Source organism: Enhydra lutris, unplaced genomic scaffold, assembly GCF_002288905.1.
Source record: "Enhydra lutris kenyoni isolate GAN:26980312 unplaced genomic scaffold, ASM228890v2 scaffoldscaffold12, whole genome shotgun sequence".
In the NCBI taxonomy this organism is placed as follows: Eukaryota; Metazoa; Chordata; class Mammalia; order Carnivora; family Mustelidae; genus Enhydra; species Enhydra lutris.
In genome coordinates this window covers 72,090,530-72,105,930 of record NW_019154096.1, presented here as the reverse complement: position 1 = coordinate 72,105,930, position 15,401 = coordinate 72,090,530, and the positions used below count along the sequence as shown (strand labels likewise).

The following is a 15,401-nucleotide window of genomic DNA, read 5'->3' as shown; positions in this document are numbered from 1 at the left end:
CACCTCCCTCCATGGCCAAGAACTATTCTCACATATGGAAGGACCACATTTTGTACATCCATTCACCAGGAGGAACTTTCAGATTGTTTCCACTTTAGGGTTATTAGGAACACATTCGTCTGTAAGTTTCTGTGCGGTCACATGCTTTCCTTTCTCCTGAGTGTATGCCTAGGGCTACGGTTGCTGGGTCATATGGTAACTCTATGTTTCACTTTTTGAGGAGCCACCAAAGGGTTTCTCCAAGTGGAGGTACCATTTTATATTCCCATCAGCCAGGCGTGAGGGCTCTGACTTCTCCACATCCTCACCAGCACTTGACATTACCTGAGTTTTTGATTCTAGCCAACAGACTGGGCGTGAAATAGAATGTCTTTGTGGATGTGCTTTGCATTTCCCTGATGGGTAGTGATGTGACACACATTTGCACTGAGAAAATTCAATGACATAACCAAGTGGCCACATTTGCATATGCTGTTGACTATTGGTATCTCCTCCATGGAGAAATATCTGTGCAGATCCTGTGCTCGTTCTTTAAGTGGGTTATTGGACTTTTTATTATTGACTTCTGAAAGTCCTTTATGATTCTAAATGCAAGTTTCTTATCAGATGTATCATTTGCAAATATCTCCTCAGTTTCTGTGGAAAAACGGTGCTTCTTAAAGATAATTTCGCCTTTAAAATATGCCTAGCCTTATGTTCTATTTCTATACTGGGAAGTAATCAAAAATGAAGCCAAAGTTTCATAACACTGGGCATGCATTACAGATTTCTAAAAATGGAATAGACACAACTGTAAAATAAAATAAAAGTGTTACTGTATGTGATTACCTAAGCATATAGAATAAATTTAGAAAGAATTATTTCTTTTGTCCTGTGATTACTAACTGTTTAATGAAATCATGATAGAACCATAGAATGAAAAACTTCATGCCCATTAAACTTTATGGTGTAAAAATAATTTCAATACCATAAAAATGACAATGTTAAGGACATAAAAATAAGTATTCTATGCTCATGTGAAAACGGATCTTATAAAATAAAGCATAAAGCAGGCTGCCATTTGTGTATGTGACCACGCTGGCGAATGTATCAAAATGCCAAATGGGATTAAATATTCACCCATTCATTCATGTGTTCATTTATTCTTTCTAGAAACATTTATGTTGAGCCAGACACAATGCTCGGTAATAAGGATGCGAGAGGGTAAAAGGCAGATATGGTCTCGGCCCTCAGGGAGTGCACAGTTTGGCATAAATGTTAAGGATTATCTTTTGCAAACAGACTTCACTTTTGCAATTCAGCAGCTTAAAACTTGCCAGCAGCTCTGACTGTCCTTAGGATAAAGTCAGGAGTTATAACCTGTGCACAAAGCTCCCTTAATGATCTGGCAACAGTCAAGCTCCTTCCCACCCAGGCCTATAAAGTGTTCCTTCTGGCTAGAAGGCATGTCAGCGGGGGCGCCTGCTTCTCATTGTGTGCCTTGGCAGAAGCAGCACCTTTTAAAGAACACCCCCTAATCCCTTGATCAAGTTAAGCCTCTGTGAATACGCCCTCTGTGCACACCGAACTTCCCCCCGAAGCACCTGTCACACCTGTAATTTATCACAAACAGTAGTAATTATTAACTACTGTGAGCTTCCTGAGGGAGGGGATCAGTTTCTCTTCCAACATTCTGAAATTTTACAACAGTCTTGATGGCCACTGGACCACATACATAGCAAAGACCTTGGAATACTTAACATCAGAAGAGTTAGCATTTAGTAAGCACGTCCTATGTACAAGGCACTATGTTAACTTCAGTCCAGTAAATTTACTGCTTTCCTCTGGGAAAAGTTGGGGAAGGATGCAGAGACTCAAAAACTATTCCGCATCAGAGGATCATTCATAAGAATGAGGAAATGTGAACAACGCAAGTGTCCAGCAATACAGGACTAGTTCACTATTTCACGGTCATAGCCGTGTAATTAAATACAAGGCAGGCATTTAAACGGTTGGGGAGAAAATATTCAATGACAGAAACAAGTGGCCATATCATTTCTTAAGAGCGAGGAAAAGCTATTGAGCAACAGCCACGGGGTAAAGTTTACTGGGAAAGGATGGATTATTTGTGAAAATACCCATTCATTGTCTCCCTTCCTTCTCTCAAAGCTTCTGAGGTACCCCAAGAAATCCAGCCGTTAAGTTTCTTCTTTGAAGGACGACTTATTTCACTTCCTTAGAAGAAGGGGAAGTAGGTCTCCTTATTAAAACGAAAGTCATCCACCCGGCAGGGGGATAAAAAGGCTGAGTGTCTGGAAGGTAGAGGCTGGCTGTGTGTGGGCAGCGTGGGAGCCGTATACAGCGGGGAGATTGTATGGACAGGCTGACCTGGGCTGTGCATTGACGGGCACCGGCTGCTTCCACAGTCAACCTGGGGACGAGAAGCCCAAGCCCTCAGGTGGACAAACGTGAGACTTACCAGCAGTGCTTGTGGGTGATGAGTGCCACCAATATGGAAGGGAAATGAAGGGATTTTAGGATTTTACTGGGAAAGTTTTCATTCTATGGTCATTAGTTTGTAAGGAAACGTAACAGCACACAAGTCTCTCCCTGACCGCAGCACTTCTCAGAACCTGGACAATTCCAGTGGAATGGCCCAGATGGGCGAGAGTATGCAGTTACACTGCGCAACAGACTTGGCACTGAAAGTTTTCACTGTGGGGCAAAGGAAACCTTGGGGATTACTCTCCCAACGGGATAGGATTCTTGAACGCACAAGCCGTGGTAGGAGTTTTCCTTGGTCGTATTTCTCAAATGATCCCAATGCTGACTTGAGCAATTGCTCTCCTCCGAAATGAACAGAGGAGACCAAAAATCCTTCCGCTGCTGCGTCTCTGGGCAAACCTGGCAGCGGACAGTGGCAGGGGACCCCGGTGGGCCCTGAGGCTAAGCTAAGTTGGAGCCCAAGTCCTGGGGACTCAGCTGGTCACTGTAACAAATACCAGAGTCCTTGAAGAGAAGGGCCAGACCTCTTCTTTAGTTTCTAGAAACATGAGAGTTGAATTCCAGAGAGGAAGCATGCTGGGCTGGGATACAGCTACTCACCCGGGGTGGTCGTAGTGCTTTGTACTCCTGCAAAAAAGAGAGGACACGTCGTCAGTCCCTGGGAAGACGGTGCAGAAAGAAGCCTTATGGGATCCAGAGAACCAGAAATGCTGAGTGCCTGACCCCCTGTCGCTAAGAAGACTTTCAGAGAGGGGTCCCGTGGTAGCCTCACAGAGGATACCACCAAAAAAAAAAAAAAAGAAAAAAGTACTGCAGGAATTTGTTCTCACAACTTTTATGCCCACTAACACACGGCTGTTCGACGGGCTGGTAAAGATGCTGTGTCCTCCCGTGAAACTCAGCCACATCAATATGGTTGGTGATTGGTGATGCACGTTCCTCTCAAGCTAAGAGGGGAAATGGCCGCCCTTCAGCAAACTCAGGAAGATGAAGCGACAGTGAGAGAAAAGAGCTCTTCTAGAGAATTAACAAGCCAAAGTAGAGGCTCAAAATCTTGAGGACCCACCTGAGCAGACGACACCAGCATCTTCTCTGTGGCCACAGTTGTGCGAGTTCCAGCCGTTGTGAGGGCAGCGCCACAGGTAGGCCTCATGCCCGGAGCAGCGCACGTCATCCAGCACAATGGGCCCTGAGCCTTGACCAAACCGGGCACTTCCGGGGGCCGACGTGGCAGCCGCAGCCCAGCTGCCTGCACACCACGTTGGCGTCATTGGTGTCCCAGCTGTCGTCACACACGGTGCCCCAAGAGCCTCGGTACAGGACCTCCACGCGGCCCTGACAACGGTCACCTCCGTTCACCAGCCTCAGGGCCAAACCTGAATCAGTCCCTGAGGAATCCAGAACAGAAATCCCCCTTCATGTCTATCTCAAGCTCATAAGCTCAGAACATTTGTAAGACCCAAGGCTTGATCCTGGCCTAATCCCCTGGGCACGGAATGACCTTCAACATGCCAAAGGTCAATCGTCAGCACAGGGAAGAGCAGAGACATCCCAGTCAGCTCAAGGCTGAGGACGCTCCACTGAAAGAAGCAACCCAGGACCTGGATGGAAGTGAGGGGCTGGACAAGCCTAATGTGTCCTGGGCACACCCAGCATAGAGCTCTCCAGCCATTGGGGCATGACGGGAGCCGTGCCTCAACGGACAACTTCTAGTCTTCCGTAGCATCCTGACTTGGTTCTCCAACATCCCAGGATGGGATGCCCCTCGGGAAGAGAGGGACCAGCCCAGCACATGGCCCTCTTCTTCTCAGGGCTCGACCCCATGGCCCGGGAGCCACGAGACCAGCATGGTTCCAGCAGTCCTAGAGAGGCCTCCAGGGCTTCCACGGATCCCCTTGGGGAGGACCTTTGCTGAACGTGAGCCCAGGATCCCCATGGAATGAGTGGGCCACCCTGTAAGATCAGACCCCAGATCTGATCTTCAGAGAATTCTCTCTCTATCCCCCAGCGACACACAGGCACACACACTCACACACACAGGGAGGAGGATAGGGAAGGACACATTATGCGATGCCTCCTGTCACTTCCAAACCCAAGCTTTATCTAGAAGCTGAGAACGATCCTGGGAGGGTGGACAAAATATTTACCGAATTCTGTGGTTGAAGCTGTGGTGGTCGTGAACCAGGTGGTGTCTGTATAGGGCAAGAAAGGTAAAGACCACAGTTAGACATCATGGAAAGCATTTTGTGAAAACCATTTGTGGCAGGCATTGTGAAAGTTGCCCATCTGCATCCTGCCACCTTCCCCCTGCTTGGGCTGTGCAAGTCTCCTGCTCTGCTAGCTTTTCCGGGACAGAGGATCGGAAGGACAGCCAGGTGCCTCCACATCTCTAAGCCCGGCTTTCTCTTTTGTCCCGCAGAAAACGTTTGCCACCCTTCTCTCTTGACTCATGTAGATCTGAGGGCTTTGGCATATCGGGGCTTGAAGAAAAGAGTCAGGGGTGTTGAGGGTCACCATGGAGCCAACTGGGTATCCCAGTTCCTAGAGCACCTCCATCACTATGAGATTCCCATCCCCTGCAACTGTTGTCCCTGCCTCGTTGGATGCACATCTGTGTCCAAGAATCTGAGGCTGTTGCAAGCATTGAGCCAGGGACAAGAGCCAGACTGTCCTGGTCCCTCTTCAGGAGGACGTTGGTAGTCCTCAGCGTCCATTCTCCCACTCTGCCTCTCAGCCCAGATTGTATGAGAGCTGAGATTCATGGCACATGGGCCGGTTCTCTGAAACTGCAGGCTGCCATCTCTTGAGACAGTTTCCATATACTGGATGAAACTCATGGGAAGGTGACACTTGGGAATCCCACATCCAGTTAAGACTCTTGTGAATCCCACATCTAGTTACGATCTGCCAGGGTCTCAGTGACAGTGGGGAACATTAAAAGTCCACAGGTTCTGGGGCGCCTGGGTGGCTCAGTGGGTTAAAGCCTCTGCCTTCGGCTCAGGTCATGATCTCAGGGTCCTGGGATCGAGCCCCGCATCGGGCTCTCTGCTCCGCGGGGAGCCTGCTTCCTCCTCTCTCTGCCTGCTTCTCTGCCTACTTGTGATTTCTCTCTGTCAAATAAATAAAATCTTTAAAAAAAAAAAAAAGTCCACAGGTTCTACAAAGAGCTGTAGTTTGACCAGCATGACGGAAGTAGAGTAGGTGGGAGAGAAAAGCGTGAGTGGGGTGGCTGAGGACTCACCTGGCTGGATTGTGGACTGAGGCCGAGCAGCTGAGAGAAAGAAGCAAGAGTCAGACACATAGCACACAGGTGCCCCAACCTGACCAAAGTTTGAAGAAACTCAGCATATAACACCTGAGTCATGTTTCTACATGCCCTCAGGCAGACAGAGCCAGGGCCAGCCCTGAATCCCTCCGTCCTCTGGGAGCCCCACCCTCTGTCCTGCTGATACTGCCTGCTTTGGTGGGCCAGAGGGTTGGTGTTCCAGGAAGTGGAACGTCCTTGCCTGTCCTAGACGGGCCATCAAAGGCATTGTGTTCCCTTTGCATAGGAACATCAAGAATGAATTGGGGCATTTAGTCTAGAAGTACCCCCAATTCCACCTGACGAGGTACACTGCTCCCAAGTTACACAAGGTTTTTTAGGGTTCCTGTAAGGGGCCAATCCAAGCCTCATATTCCTATGTGTTTCTTTAGCATTCCATGTCGTATGATGAGGGAACAGAAGGCTGGCTGAGGACAAAGCAAAAGCTGACACCCTGCAACCTTTCCCCACCCCCACTCCTGGGTGGGACATATGTGACATTCTTTAGGAACCTCTGTTCTATCTTAATGTTAATACTTGCTAAAAAGGGAAAAAGGACCTTGACAATGACAAGGCCTCTGGTATCCAGTATCTTGCAGGTCCTCTTTAGTTATGAAAGTTCTATTGAAACCTCCCATTTCCTTACCTCCCCAACCCCATCCTACATATCGGCCACCCCTCACAACTCGGTGGCAGCAGCTTTTTTTGCCTACGGGACCTGTCCCCAGGCTACAATAAACCACCATTTTGCACCAAAGATATCTCAAGAATTTGTTCTTGGTCATCAGCTCAGGTCCTCCACCCAACTCACTTTTATTCTAGAAATTCATCAGTAGTGAGCTGCCATTCCTTGTACCTTCCCCAGTACCCTACTGCTCCTCCCAGCCCCCTGAAATCTGGCGTTGACTGCAATCCTGTTCTCTGAGTCAGCTTCATGGAGGACCCAGAAGAATACAACCATGAAGGACAGAAAGTGGTTTATGTTCCAAGTGTACTCCCAAAAGTTATGCCTTGATAATCAGGCCCTGGGACGAGTGGTGTGGGCAGAGCAGATGATCTTACCAAGAAGGAAGAGACCCATTTTTTTCTGCTCACTGGATAGTGGATGGCCCTTTCCCCCAGTATGCCATGTTGTTGCCCAGTGATATTGCCCTTCTCTATTGGCCAAATATGGAAGGACAGCAGACCCTACACTCTCTTTCCATTGTACTCAGTAACCGGATGCCTGCAGGAAAGCTTGGGAGGCACAGAATACCTCAGAGAGGATTGGATGTGGGCCTTGTCGTGGGTAGTGTGTTTCCTCCCATCCAAGACCATCTCAGAAAGAGCTACGGGTCTATTTCATCCCACCTGAGCAGACGACACCAGCATCTTCTCCATGGCCACAGTTGTGTGAGTTCCAGCCGTTGTGAGGGCAGCTCCACAGGTAGGCCTCATGCCCAGAGCAGCGCACATTGTCTAGGACAATTGGCCCTGAGCCTTGACCAAACCGGGCACTTCCGGGGGCTGACATGGCCCAGCCACACTCAAGCTGCCTACAGACCACATTGGCATCATTGGTGTCCCAGTCGTCATCACACACGGTGCCCCAGGAGCCTCGATACAGGACTTCCACACGACCCTGACAACGGTCACCTCCGTTCACCAGCCTCAGGGCCAATCCTGAATCAGTCCCTGAGCAATAAAGAATAGAACACCCCCTCTGAGTATATCTCAAGATCATAAGCTAAGAAATTTGTAAGGTCCAAGGGTTTGTTCCTGGCCCAAGTCCCCTGGGCAGGTTTTGACCTTTCAACATGCCCAGAGGTTAATCTTCACCACAGTAAAAGAGCGGAGACATCCCAACAGCTCAAGGCTGAGGACGCTCCACTGAAAGAAGCACCCCATGACCTGGATAGAGGTGAGGGGGTAGACAAGCCTAGACCACACTGGGAGCACTCAGCATGGAGCTCTATAGCTACTTGGGCATGACAGGACCTGTGCATGAATGGGCAACTTATTGCCTTCCATGGCATGCTGACTTGTTTCTACCAACATCCCAGGAGGTGATGCCCCTTGCAATGAGAGGTGCCAGCCCAGCACATGGCCCTCCTCTTCTCAGGGCTCAAACACATGGTCTGGGAGCCATGAGACCAGCATGGTTCCAGCAGTCCTAGAGAGGCCTCCAGGGCTTACACTGAGCACCTAGGGGAGGATCTTTACTGAACCTGAGCCCAGGATCTCAATGGAATCAGTGGGCCACCCTATAATATCAGACCCCAGATCTACTCTTCAAAGAATTCTCTCTCTATCCCCCAGCTACACACATGCAAACACACTCACGCACACACACACAAACACCGGGAGGAGGATAGGGAAGGACACATCATGAGATGCCTCCTGTTGTTTCCAAACCCAAGCTTTATCTAGAAGCTGTGAATGTTCCTGGGAGAGTAGAGGGCAGACTAAATATTTACCGAAATCTGTGGTTGAAGCTGCGGTGGTGGTCAACCACGTGGTGTCTGCATAGGGCAAGAAAGGAAAGACCACAGTTAGATAGCATGGAAAGCATTTTGTGAAAACCGCATGTGGCAGGCATTGTGACAGTTGTCCGTCTGCATCCTGCCTCATTCCCCCTGGGTGGGCTGTTCAAGTCTCCTGCTCTACTAGCTTTCCCAGGACAAAGCCATTTGGGACGCCAACCAGGTGCCTCCACATCTCTAAGCCTGGCTTGCTTTTTGTCCTGTAGAAGATTTTTGCAACTGTCTCTCTTGACTCATGTAGATCTGAGGGCTTTGGCATAGCGAAAACTTCGAGAAAAGAGTGAGGGGCATTGAGGGACACCACGGAGCCAAAAGCTCTCTCAGGACCTAGAGCACCTCCATCACCTGGGACACTCCCATCCCTTGCAACTGCTGTCCCTGCCTTGTTGGAAACACATCTGTGTCAAAGGAATCGGAGGCTGACCCTGACCCAGGGACAGGAGCCAACCTGACCTGGTGGCTCTTTGGTAGGAAGATGCCAGTCCTCAGCATCCATTCTCCCAATCAACCTATCCCGCCCGGATTACATGAGAGTGAGATTCATGGTGCATGGGCCAGTTCTCTGAAAGTGCAGGCAGCCATTTATTGGGACAGTTTCCCAATACTGGATGGAACTTCATGGACTCATGGGAAGGTGACACTCTTGGGAATCTCACATCCAGTTAAGATTCTTGTGAATCCCACATATAGTTAAGAATTGCCAGGATCTCAGTGAGAGTGGGGAACATAAAGTGTCCACATAATCTACAAAGAGCTGTGGTTTGACTAGCATGACGGAAGTAGAGTCGGTAGGACATAATAGCCTGAGGACGGTAGCCAAGTACTCACCTGGCTGGATTGTGGACTGAGGCCAAGCAGCTGAGAGAAAGAAACAAGAGTCAGACACACAGCACACAGGTGCCCCAAATGGACCAAAGGTTGAAGAAGCTCAGTGTATACTGCCTGAGATCACACTTTCCACATGCCTTTGGGTGGACAGAGCTAGAGCCCGCCCTGAATCCCTCAGTCCTCTGGGAGCTCCACCCTCCCATTGCTTGCCTTGCTGGGCCTTAGTACTACTGTTCCAGGAGGAGGAATGTCCCTGCCAGGCCCAGCACAGACTATCAAAGACATAGTGTTCCCTCCGTAGAGGAGCAACAAGAATGATTCAGGGCAGTTAGTTTAGAAAGAGCCAAATTCCACCAGCCCAGGTGCAATGCTCACCGGCTTCTCAAGCTTTCTCGACCTTTCTGCAGTGGGCCAGGCTCACTCTCCATATTTACATCAGACTCATTAGCTTTCCATGTTCCAGTGATCTGCCATTCCCTTCAGAGTAGCTCACTTCGAAACTGCTCTTTATAGCCCTCCCAAATTCAAAGTGTAGACCGCAATCCTGTTTTCTGAGTCAGCTTCATGGAGGACCCAGAAGAATACAACCATGAAGGAAGGTGTTTTTTTTTCTAATTGTGTTCCCAAAAGTTGTGCCTTGATCATCAGGCCCTGGGAAGAGGGTTGTGGGTAGAATACATGATCCTACCAAGAAGGAAGAGACCCATTTTTTCTGTTCAGTGAATAGTGGATGGCCCTTTCCCCCAGTATGCCATTTTGTTACCAAGTGATATTGGTTCTTTTCTGTTGGCCAGATAGGGAGGACAGTGACCCAACTCTTTCCTTTCCAGTCACTCAGTAGCCAGCTGCTACCAGGAAACCTTGGGATTCATGGAATACCTCAGAGAGGGTTGGAATGTGGGTCTTATCGAGGGTAGTGTGTTTCTTCCCATTGAAGATAATCTCAGAGAGAGATAATGGTATATTCATCCCCACCTAGTGTCATGAGCAGACGACACCAGCATCTTCTCCATGGCTCTAGTTGTGGGAATTCTAGCCATTGTGAGGGCAGCTCCACAGGCAGGACTCATGCCCAGAGCAGCGCACGTTGTCCAGCAGATTTGATCCTGAGCCTTGACCAAACTGGGCACTTCCTGGGGCTGACATGGCCCAGCCACAGCCCAACTGCCTACAGACCACATTGGCATCGTTGGAGTCCCAGCTGTCATCACACATGGTGCCCCATGAGGTACAAGACCTCCACATGGCCTTGACAACAGTCACCTCCATTCACCAGGCTCAGTTTCAAATCTGACTCAGTTCCTGAGGGATAAAGAACAGAAATCCCCCACTGAGTGTATCTCAAGGTCATAAGCTAAAAACTTTTGTAAGACTCAGTGACTTCTTTCTAGGTTATGTCCCCTGGGCAGGTTATGACTTTTCAGCATGCCCAGTGCTTAATCTTCAGCACAAGTAAAAGAGCAGAGACATCCTAATCAGCTCAAGGCTGAGGATGCTCCACTGCAAAGAAGCACCCCATCACCTGGATGATGTGGGGGGGGGGGGTGGACAAGCCTAATCCACCCTGGGCACACCCAGCATGGAGCTCTACAGCTACTGGGGCATGCCAAGACCCATGCATGAATGGGCAACTTATTGCCTTCTGTGGCATCCTGACTTGTTTCTGCCAACATCCCAGGAAGTGATGCACCTTGGGAAGAAAGGTGCCAGTCCAGCACATGGCCCTCCTCTTTTCAGGGCTCTATCTCATGGCCTGGGAGCCACAAGACCTGCATGGTCCCAGCAGTCCTGGAGAGGCCCCCAGAACTTACACTGAGCACTGTGGGGAAGATCTTTGTAATAAACCCAGGATCTCAGTAGAATTAGTGGGCTATGCTCTAAGATCAGATCCGGGACCTGATCTTCAGAGACTTCTCTCTCTATTCTCAGCTCTGCAACCACACACACACAGGGACAAGGATAAGGAAAGACACACCCTGAGATGCCTCCTGTCACTTGCAAACCCAAACTTTATTTAGAAGCTGAAAATGATCCTTGGGTGGTGGATTGAAATATTTATCTATATCTGTTGTTGAAGATGCAACGCTGGGGATCCAGGTGGTGGCTGTATATAGTAACAAACGTAATGACTAGAGTTAGACATCATGGATAACAGCTTTTGAAAACTGTTTTCTGCAGGGTCACATGGGATCTTCCTTTGTGCTATATGTATACAACACCCTTTTAACCCATTCCCTGGACGTCTCCCTGTATAAGGGTGAAACCCATGTATACAGTTGGTATAATTACCTTCAGAGGGAGAACCAAATAAAATTATTCATTACCTATTGTACTAGTAGCCATAGTATCCTCTATAGTGCTATCTGCATAAACAAATTGTAGAAGGACAGGGAAAAACAGAAAATGTAAAGTTAGGTCCCCTATGAGGAGATTCAAGGACTGAAATTAAAGTAGAATCTGCTAAGAGATATCATCTCTGACTTGGATTTTATCTTGTTATGGAACTTTAGAAAAGGGAACAGACCATGCCAACCTCAAACTCTTTCATTCTATAAGGCTCTTTTGAAGGAATATCTCTTTACCAACCTACTGACCTTGATACCATCTCACATGTGACCAGTGCAGGGTTCTATGAATAGATGGGAAAATAACTTTTCTAATCCTTATGCTTCCAATTGATTTCCCTTGTCTAATTGTATTGGCTAGTATCTCTAGTACACTGTTAAATGACGAGAGGCCTGAATGCCATTCTTGCCTTTTTACTTTGTTTACCCATTAAGTAAGATTATGGCTTTAAAACTATTATTTTCAAATTGCTTCAAGAAACTGTGCTCTTTGCCCCATTTCCCAGTAAGAGCCTACTGGGTGTTAGGGCTTCAAGAGAATATGACCTGATGGCTCCTCTTAGTCCACTGCCACCAGAGCATTCATTGTATGTCTGAACGCCCTGCTGGGCTTCTACATGAGGTTTTTTTTGGATCTAGAGGAAGTATGTCTCCCACCTCCACCCCACAGTTGAGGTTCTGCAAGAGTAGTTCTAGGTAAGGCCTATCTGGAGTCCTCTGTCATAGTTAGATAGCCAAGCCCACTTGCACCCTGGATGGACTAGTTGTGCAAAAGAACTTGTCAGGCCCAGCGATAACTCCTAATACATAGCAGGGCTCTCATGGGAAGCTACTGTAGAGAGGAGTAGATTCTCCTCTTATAACTGCTGCAAATAAGAATCTTGGGAGAGACATGGTTAAATTATAATAAAGTCAGTCTCATCCTTAGCTCTAGTGACATCCGTGTCCTTAATAATAGGGAATAGAAAACAGTCAAGTCAGACGTCACCCCATGGGCTTAGGGACAGGAAAGCATAACAGTTGAGGAACAGAAATGCCTGACATGTGTACCATTAAGATTCCCAAGTAATCCATGCTAACTTCTGGTCAGGGGCCTTCATGGGAAGGCTATCCTTCTCTTGTCCTAGGGTCAAAGTTTCCCATGGGATATAGGCAGTGACTTTCCCTCCCAAAGCTCGGGTTGCCAAAAACTTGAGCTGTATTGATTACCTCTCAGCTCTCTCATTGGCAGTGCCCCCAGGGGGGTGGAGGATGCATGGGACCTCTGATGCATCTGCCTTTCCAGGCCCTGCAGCCAGAGACCCAGCATCCCAGTCTGTCCAGGCATCAGCATGCAGTGGTGAGGACCACAAGGGTAGGCACTGAGCATGAGCAATAGGACCCCCCCTAAAGCCTGGACACCAAGCTCGACCTTGGAACTCCCTGGAAGTAGATGTGCAGGTCTATCCCTTCCCAGTCTCAGGGACATGGCCCATGGAAGGGCTACCCATTTAGGCCTGAGGCCTTGTTCAGAGGTTCCCTCTTGGGAACTGAGCACCCCTATCTCTTAAACCTTTTGTACCTCTTCTGGATCAGAGATGACCTCATGAGTTCAGGTAATGAGGCCATAAGGATCCCACATAAATGCAATGTTACCTTCTGCCTCAGTGGTTGCCAGAGATGCCTCTGTGGGAGACAAAGAAGCTACCGAGTGGAGGACAGAAGAGGTCATTTGACGCTGGCTCTCATTTGAGAAGAGCTGGCCTTCTGCTTCCTCAGCTCTGAAACAAGGGCTGGATGCAGTGACCCTACCCACTGCTAAAAGTCTGCGTTTCTTACTTACAAGACAGAGTTCATCTCTCTGCCATTTTGCCAGCCCTTATGCAATGCTGGAATGCTACCAGAGATGTTTTTTGCTCCTGTCATCAACCTCCCATCCCTCTGCATCTGCTGTCTCCAACAAAAAATCACCCCATTGATGAACAGCCCCACCTGATTAACAAGCTCACATTTCAAATTCCAAATTCTTATTTCTATAGCTTATCTACCCCCTCAGATGAGAAATATCTACCATTGCTGAGAATTCCTGGAAGGTGGCCCCAACTAAGAAGAAAGGCAGTTTTCAAGGAGGCATCCCCAAATGCTAAAATAAACCCACTCCAAAGTGATTGCTTGGAGGGCCATACTCTCTGGCAGAAGCCATTCTCATGTCATAGTTGGATTATCAGGGTCACATCCCGTGCATGGTGGCATGTGCACATACCAATCCACAGAGCAAATGCCAGAGGTCTCTCTAAAGATGGACAACTCAACTAGGAAACCCCCTTTGGGGGACACAATGATTGTTATCTTCAGAGTTTCCTTGTGGATTAAAGGACCTCTTGGTATGTGACCACCAACCAGCCTTCTGTGAACAAAGGAGAAAGTCAGCATTGGGTTTCCCTAGGTTGGGTCAGGAAGAATTTCTGTCTTCCATTGCAGGTGTATATATCTCTAGCAGGTCCTTTAATCCCCAATAAAGAGAACATACTGTTTACTTCTCTGTTTGATTTAGATTTAAGTTTTAAGGACCAGACTTCTCTAGTCCTTCTCTCCTGACTGCAAAAGGAGGAGAAAATGCCATGTAGAAAGGTATTTTGTCACGCCAGGGCAGGATCCTCAGAACAACACCACTGGGTGAAGGCAGGGGCAAACTCTGGAGGAGGCTGAGGTTGAAAGCCGCTTCTACCACTTCCCCAGCTTTAAGACTCCAGGCAAGCTACTTGCCCTCTCTGAGCCTCCATTTATCTGAAAAGGGACCTTCCCTCTAACATCATAAGACATGACCTAGAGTAAAGCAGGTAAAATACAAAGCACTGTCCACATGCAAGGGGATGTTAGATCAGCAGGAGCCCCTATTGTCCAAGTGGCACGGTTAAGGTGAGGGCAGCTCTACCTGAGCACATGACTCTGGATTCTTCCCTGTGGCCACATTGGTATTTGTACCACCTGCTGTGGGAGCAGCTTGACAGGTAGGGCTCCCATCCTGAGCAGTATACAAAGCCCAAGAGAATGTTCCCCGAGTCCTGACCAAAGTGGGCCCCGCCTGGTGCCGACACTGCAAGGCCACAGCCGAGCTGCCGACAAACAACATCTGCGTTCTGCATGTCCCAGTCGTCACCACACACGGTGCCCCAGTAGCCTTGGTGCAGGACCTCCACACGACCCTGACACCGGTCACTTCAATTCACCATCCTCAGAGGCAAACCTGCATTGACACAATAGAAAGCCCTCATCCACTAGCTCTGCCTCCCTGGTTTTCACTCACCAGCACCCCCTGGTCTCCTCCTTCCTCTCACCACTGCCCCATCTCCTTCACCTGTTTTCTCCCCTCCCACACCTTAAATGTTGCTGCTCTCCCAAGCACTGTCTTAGGTCTCTTCTCATGCTGTCTTCCCTCTGAAAGAGCTCATGTACTCTGAGAACTTTCTAGAAAGAAGACCCCAAAATCCACCTCTCCCATGCTGATCAGCCCTTACAACCCCAGCCAAGCTCTAGACCAACATTTCCAGTGGCCTCCTGGACATCCACCCCATGTCCCAAACCCAACACAGTCTCTTTCTTCCACTTGAATCAACAGTGTCACCATGCTCCACAAGAAATGTGTTGGGAATCTGGTTGCTATATTTGATTCCTCCCCTTCTGTACTTCTTATACCTAACTTATCAACAAGATTCTTTCTTTTTATACACACCACCATTTTGCTAGATTAGATCTTCTTATTCTTGAACCTGGCCTACTCCAGGGGCCTGCCTGTGGATCTCCCTTTCCCTGCCCCTCCCTCTGTAATCCATCCACATTGGTGGATTCAATAAGCATTTATGGAATGTTTACTCTGTGCCCACTCCTATGCTGACAGGATTTACCTCTCTCCCCTAGAATGTCCCAAGTTTTACCTTA

At 48.5% G+C, this 15,401-nt stretch overlaps 1 protein-coding gene across 1 annotated transcript in view; it reads right to left on the bottom strand.

Moving 5' to 3' along the window:
* LOC111145040 (deleted in malignant brain tumors 1) overlaps positions 1-14,737 on the bottom strand; it is a 197,318-nt gene extending 182,581 nt beyond the window's left edge. The window contains 10 exon segments of the mRNA XM_022499653.1: positions 3,551-3,717; positions 3,719-3,872; positions 4,632-4,694; positions 5,726-5,755; positions 7,139-7,462; positions 8,245-8,289; positions 9,139-9,154; positions 10,132-10,366; positions 10,368-10,440; positions 14,398-14,737. Of these exon segments, the coding sequence (XP_022355361.1) occupies positions 3,551-3,717; positions 3,719-3,872; positions 4,632-4,694; positions 5,726-5,755; positions 7,139-7,462; positions 8,245-8,289; positions 9,139-9,154; positions 10,132-10,366; positions 10,368-10,440; positions 14,398-14,737 (1,447 nt within the window).
* Positions 14,738-15,401: the final 664 nt, after the last annotated feature.